Source organism: Mesoplodon densirostris, chromosome 6 (genome assembly GCF_025265405.1).
Source record: "Mesoplodon densirostris isolate mMesDen1 chromosome 6, mMesDen1 primary haplotype, whole genome shotgun sequence".
In the NCBI taxonomy this organism is placed as follows: Eukaryota; Metazoa; Chordata; class Mammalia; order Artiodactyla; family Ziphiidae; genus Mesoplodon; species Mesoplodon densirostris.
In genome coordinates, this window is record NC_082666.1 from 55353504 (window position 1) to 55360662 (window position 7159).

General features: G+C 46.7%; 1 protein-coding gene across 1 annotated transcript; it reads left to right on the top strand.

Moving 5' to 3' along the window:
* The first annotated feature begins 2771 nt into the window (after positions 1-2771).
* Positions 2772-3935, top strand: LOC132491973 (carboxy-terminal domain RNA polymerase II polypeptide A small phosphatase 2-like). The gene has a single exon (XM_060101071.1). It carries the CDS (start codon positions 2834-2836, stop codon positions 3647-3649), a length of 816 nt encoding a protein of 271 aa, XP_059957054.1. The 5' UTR covers positions 2772-2833; the 3' UTR covers positions 3650-3935.
* The last annotated feature ends 3224 nt before the right edge of the window (positions 3936-7159 follow it).

A 7159-nucleotide genomic window follows, 5' to 3' on the forward strand; every position in this document is an offset into this window, starting at 1 on the left:
AAGGAAGGCAATAAGGTAACCCAGGGAACTCGCTGCCTTGTGGTTGGTCAACTCCTGAAGTCCCTAGGAAGTCCACCTTCTTTTTTTCCACTGGTAAGAGTCTTACTTTCCTTATTTATGCTGTTATGTCCAGGATTTTTTGTTGTAAGAGGGAGGACCTGGGAAGAATGGTGCTACTCCATCTTAGAACTAAAGTCCTCCAAATTTTTGTTTGAATATTAGAAAACATTTATATTGTCAATATATAATATGGCAATATATATTCAATATTTGTTAAATGTAAAAATGCGATTTAACGTTAATATATGATTGTATTTCTTTTTACATAAAAACAGATATTTGAAAGGGATACTTTCAATCTTTTTTGTTAAACTATTATGTTCAGGAATTAGTTCAGAAAGCTTTGTAATTTTATCATTTCTATATTAAATATATTTCACATGTGATAAGTTTTACCTTTTCTTATGATTCCAAATATTGAGTCTATGAGGGCATTGATTGCACATGTACTTCTTTTTTTATGATTCAAAAGTCATTTTAAAATTTTATTTATTTATTTATTTTTTATACATCAGGTTCTAAGTTATCTATTTTATATATATTAGTGTATATATGTCAATCTTCCAATTCATCCCACCAACACCACCACCACCACCCACTTCCCCCCCACACATGTACTTCTATTATAAATATAGGACTCCTCTAAAACATGCAAATATCTCTGGCAATCTTAAATTTATATTACCTGAATGTGTCACAACATATGGTAAAATCACATAACTAAAAGTCATGGTAGATTCCATCTGAACATATATTTTAAATTATTCCCTGTTCTTTTTTTGTTGTTGTTCTTGTTGAAATGCTTTGGGAAACAACCTTATGCATACAAATAGGAGAACTAGATTCAATTTTTCCATGTTAGTATTTTTAAAATGTAGATTTACTTGCCCATTTTATAGTTTACATTTATACCATATTAATGTTTTGAAAATTTCCTGATCTTTTTAATGAACTTTTACTGTGATATTTTTCATCCTGTAGGATTGAGGATATATACATCTGTTATGTAATTGTCTTTTCACTAGCTGTTGTTCTATTTATAGAACATTGCAAAAAAATTGACAATTCTTAAAATAATCTTTAACATTTGCAATCTCAATGATACATTTGCCATGATGCTATTATATGAAACTATAAAAATACCTAGTTTAGTAAGTTATAAATGATTATAAAACCTCTATGGACCTCTTATGATTTAAGTAATCTCCTAGGTCACATTCTGGATCCAAGACTGGCTTCATATTCATTCCTCATTTTCTAACTGCAGGTTACAGATGTTTAAATGTATTTATCTTCTATAGAACTAGCTTCCTTCTTCCCTGAGGCTATTGAAAATAAGCTCTTTTCCATATAAGGGTATTATCACTAACCACCAATGGAAAATAGGGAATAACAAAAAGCTCAACATGAGACAAGTTTCCAGAATCTTACATAGCCATCCCCACCTCCTTTGTTGCCCTTGTTGTTTCTTCCTTATTTTCCTCATTGAAAAACCACAGGAATCATTTGTTTCTTGTTTTCTCCATTCTGTTACTATTACTATGGGAAAAACTGGCTTCTCTTCCTCTCCAGAGTTCCTCAACGCTTAAATTTGCCTTTCCTCTAACAAAACCAAAAGTTACTGAAGAAATCAACTATTACGGTCCTTTGCTTAGATGCTACTAGAATTACAAAAGTGTTTTCAGCAATCTCAGCTACTCTTTATTTATTAAGAAAATAAGTCACCCTATACAATGTGTTTTTTAAAATCCTATTAATATTTGCAATGTTTGGAAAACAGAGGATGTGGCATTGGTGGTTGGAGAGTTATTGCAATGCATCATCTGCTCTCCCTCATGATAATAATTCTGCAAAAGATTTACCAAATGGAATACCACATAAGTAATCCCAACTTTTAAAAGGTAACAGAAAAACTGTAAGATACTGATGAAAGAAATCAAAGGTGATGCCAACAGATGGAGAGATATATCATGTTCTTGAATTGGAAGAATCAATATTGTCAAAATGATTATAGTACCCAAAGTAATCTACAGATTCAATGCAATCCCTATCAAATTACCAATATCATTTTTTCACAGAATTAGAACAAAAAATTTTATAACTTGAACAGAAGCACAAAAGACCCTGAATAGCCAAAGCAATCTTGAGAAAGAAAAACAGAGCTGGAAGAATCAGGTTCCCTGACTTCTTCAGACTATACTACAAAGCTACAGTAATCAAAACCATATGGTACTGGCACAAAAACAGAAATATAGATCAATGGAAGAGGATAGAAAGCCCAGAGATAAACCCATGTACCTATGGTCACCTAATCTATGACAAAGGAGGCAAGAATATACAATGGGGAAAAGACAGTCTCTTCAATAAGTGGTGCTGGGAAAACTGGACAGCTATATGTAAAAGAATGAAATCAGTACATTTTTTAACACCATGCACAAAAATAAACTCAAAATGGATTAAAGACCTAAATGTAAGACCGGATTCTCCATGTTGGACCCAAACTGAGTAGCCCGGAGCTGCCGCCGGGGGATCGGGGCCGGGGGCAACCGGGGGAGCTGTTGCCCGGGCCTCCCGCTCTCCGTACAGGCCACCTCCCTTCCTGGCCCAGGGGAGGAACAAGAGCAGGGATGTGAACAGCAGTGGGAGTCGGAGTCTCGGGAGCCGGAGCCAGAGCCAGAGCAGGCCCCCGCCCAGGCCCCCCAGCCCAGCCCAGCCCAGTCTGTGTGCCTGCGCATCCTCCCGCCCAGCCAGCCCGGGCCCGCGGGATTGTTAGATGGAACACGGCTCCATCATCACCCAGGCGCGGAGGGAAGACGCCCTGGTGCTCACCAAGCAAGGCCTGGTCTCCAAGTCCTCTCCTAAGAAGCCTCGTGGACGTAACATCTTCAAGGCCCTTTTCTGCTGTTTTCGCGCCCAGCATGTTGGCCAGTCAAGCTCCTCCACTGAGCTCTCCGCATACAAGGAGGAAGCCAACACCATTGCTAAGTCGGATCTGCTCCAGTGTCTCCAGTACCAGTTTTATCAGATTCCAGGGACCTGTCTGCTCCCGGAGGTGACAGAGGAAGATCAAGGAAGAATCTGCGTGGTCATTGACTTGGATGAAACCCTTGTGCATAGTTCCTTTAAGCCAATCAACAACGCTGACTTCATAGTGCCTGTAGAGATCGAAGGGACCACTCACCAGGTGTACGTGCTCAAGAGGCCTTACGTGGATGAGTTCCTGAGACGAATGGGGGAACTCTTTGAATGTGTTCTCTTCACTGCCAGCCTAGCTAAGTATGCTGACCCTGTGACGGATCTGCTGGACAGGTGTGGGGTATTCCGGGCCCGCCTGTTCCGTGAGTCCTGTGTGTTTCACCAGGGCTGCTATGTCAAGGACCTCAGCCGCCTGGGAAGGGACCTGAGGAAAAACCTCATTCTGGACAACTCGCCTGCTTCTTACATCTTCCACCCGGAGAATGCAGTGCCCGTGCAGTCTTGGTTTGATGACATGGCAGACACTGAGTTGCTGAACCTGATCCCAGTCTTTGAGGAGCTGAGTGCGGCAGAGGATGTCTACACCAGCCTTGGGCAGCTGCGGGCCCCTTAGCCTTCCCTGCTGCCAAGCAATGGCCATCCCAGTTGGGGACTTTCCTACACTGTGCCTTTATGATCAGCCTGACAGAGTGGAATCTGGAGCATCTCACCAAATGAGACCTGGAACTAGAAGTGATCGGAAAGAGCTTTAGGACAGGTTAGATGCTGAGTGGGCAGATATCAGACCAGCGATACCCAGAGCTGCCTGCTCCGAGTTGGGTTCCTGAGATGTGAGTAAGTGCGTGTATTTGTGTGTGTGTGTGTGTGTGTGTGTATGAGTGTGTCTTGCCTTGAACTGTGGTCCCAGGATATAAGTGTTTCAGGCTGGGGGAGAAAGCGGATGATCAAGACTCTCCCCAAGTTAGTCTGTCTCCTCTCCTGTCCCCCTGAGAGCCACCGAGCTCTATAGGGATGAAGACCATTGAAGGCTCCGTCGCCAAACCTATGGCCTTTCCTCAGTGTTGTAAGGCTTATGCCACGGAGAAAGGTAGGGTCAGAGGCTGCCTTCGGGTGCCCCAGGCACACATCTCCCTGAAGCCTTGCTCTAGCCGACTGCTGCAGACAGAAAGACGACATTTCTGGGAAGATGAAAGCTTGTATCCAGAACTGGTAGCCCCAGTGGCCATCAGGTCCTGTGGCCCAAGGGCTGCACTAGCCTCTGGCCGAGTGCCTGGCTCGGGCCCTTTCTGTGTCTCCCCAAGGCTTGGGTGCCGGGCCTGCCTTCCTCACCACCTAGCCATAGTCTTGAACCTGTGGGGAAGGAGGTCTTCTCCCTGCCCTGGAAGAGGACAGATAACTGATTTCTGTTATTTTGACTCTGTTTTAAAATTCTCTTTCAAAATGTGGAGTGTTGGGGCTGTTTTGTTTCTGACAGAGCTGCAGTCCTGGGCCTGAGGTGAGCGTGGGAGGCCCTGGGGGTGCAGGGAAGAGGAAAATCCCAAGGGCATGAGTGTGTGTGTCCCCTTGGCTTGTAGGTCAGCTGGGCTCGGGATGTGTCCCTAAGTCTGCTCTTCAGGCATTCTCTGCTGGTGCTGCCGCAAGGACTTTGTCCCCAAGTCTGGGAAGGGCACTCTGGGTCCCACCCACCTGTTTCTTGGGCAGGGTTCTTTTCTCTCGTGTCTTCCCCCAGGGCCAGGTGTCTTCATCCTTCCTGGCTGTTGCTTTTTCTCTCCAGGGTCTCAGGCACTCCTGTGTTTCCTGGGCTGAGGGGCTGGGTGTTCTCACCGTTTAGTTTGCCAACGTAACGCACGTGCCTCCTGCCAATGGTAACAGGTGTGAGTGAGCTCTTCACACACCTGCGCTTTGCGTGTCTCTTTGCTTTCAAAGTTTCTTAATAGTGAATGCTTTAAAAAATAAGTCACAAAAAGGAAGTTTCCCCAGAATGGAAAACAAAAGGGGAAGTGCTGCTGTAATTGGGAGCACAAGGGATCCCCCAGAGGGAGCCCCACTTCAGCATCACTGCCTTAGCCATGGCCTCCGCTCCCTCCCTCGGGTGGGAGGGGGTTCCTATCCCCCTCTCTGTTTTCCCTGGAGGCAGATGTCACAAAGCATTTGTAAGTTGCTTCAGGTGCAAGAACACCGCCCACTCAGGACTTACCCCATTATCCTTTTCAGACTGGCCACACACTAGTGCAGTCTGAGGAGCTAGCCGGGACCAGGTGGTGGAGTAGCAGCTTGGTGTTCTGACTGCCTAGCATCCTTCTCTAGCATTGTGATGCCCCCTCTCCTCCTTGTCCCAAGGTTGTGAGGCTTTGTCTTTCCCTTTGGTGTCACATGAGTAGAACAGGGTCCCCAAAGCCCATGTGATCATTTCCCAGGCATCATTCCCTGGTGCCTGTGTGATCCTGCTTCAAGCAGGTAGGGGAAGAGGGCTCCAGGGCTGGCCAGGAGCGACACCTCCTGAAGGAAAATGGGAGCTTCTGATTCTAAGGCCCTGGCCTAGGCCTCTATCCTAATATTGCAGGAGGGGCCTCTCTCCCAAGCCCCATCCTAAGGGTTAGCCCTTGGGCCACATCTGCCATGGGGTCCGGCCATGCTTTTCTGACTAAATAAGCAATAAGAGGCTCTAAGCTGATCCAGTTCCGAGGCCCCTTTCTGCCCTGCCTTGGGTCTCCTTGCCTCCAGGTGAAGGAAGAGCTGGCGCCACCCGCTTTCCTATCAGACTTGTCCAAGTGTTCCAAGGGACTCGTGACCAGAGCCCAGGATGGCTCGGTGGGAGTGTCCCCGCTGCTTCTGCATGAAGCCCGGCTCCAGAGGCCTCATTCTCCCCAGAACCCTGCCCTGCCCCCATGCAGTTCCTCACCGGAAATGCCGCACCCCCCACTCACCCTCTCCTCCCTTTGCTGGAGAGGCAGCTCAGCCAAATAGGTCTAAGCAGGGTCCATCGGTGTGGACCAGAGCCAGCCTGAAGTCATTATGCACCTTCTGGTCTCCAGTTTCACAGTGTGTTAGGGGCAAGAGATGACTGCAAGACTTGCTCCTTAGAGGAATCAGGCCAGACTCAGTTTTGGAGGAAGGCAAGATTGAGAGGGAGCCAGTTCACCCCAGGATCTCTTCCAGGGTTTCCTACCAGCCCTTCCTGTTTGAGGCTGGTCTTCGGGAAGCAATAGGCCACCAGGCCTGGTCGACCCCAGTTCACGCTGTGTCAGGAATCTGCCCACCTGCCAGGTTCAGTTCTTTAAGGTGCCTCTTCAGGGACACAGTGTGTCTCTCTGATTGGGCTTCTAAATCAAAAGCCTGATGTTCGTGTCCCTCTCATAGGGGGAGCTTTGGACACAGGACCGGTTTGGAAAGGGTCAGGTAAGAGTTTCCACTCTGCACATTGTAGAGGGGACACTCTGTAGGTCCATGGGTCCCTTACTATAGTGAGGTTGAGTGAATTTGCCTTCAGTTAACCTGGGACCTTCTGTTTAATTCCCTCCTGCCTCCCAAAGATTTTGACCATTTTATAAATTCCCCTCCGTTAACAGTGGCCCAGAAACTTCTCTGTGCGAAAAGCATGGGAAGTCTAAAGGCAGTCATTCCCTGGGAAATGGATCCCGTTCTGTTTTGCTACCCCTACCCTGTTCATGAGGCCTCATTCAGTAAGGCAATCCCCGCATAAGGCTGTCCTGTATCCCATGTCCCAGACACGTCAGGCGTCTGCAGAAAGTAAGCTTGTTTTCCCCTTCAGGTCTTCAGTCAGTTACTTGCCACTACTGTCCCTCAGTCGCCTTTTTTGTAAAATGGGGTTTTTAGTTTTGTCCTTTTATTTTAATACTGGTAAATACTTGCATTCAAGCAGGGGAGGGAAGGCAGGGGTCTGGCCCCCTGCCCCATTCCTTTACTGCTGTGGGGCTTGCCCCTGGAGCAGACCCTCCTCTTTGTGCCCCGTGAGCTTCTTTGCTTGTAGTATCTCAGATTTTACATGTTCCATGTCGTGCCACGTAACCCCCTTCAAGATACCGTTCGGAGGGTTGGGGAGATCTGCTTCCCACTGTGACTGGGCTGTGGGGTTCTGACTACCTTGCTTACAGGTTCATGG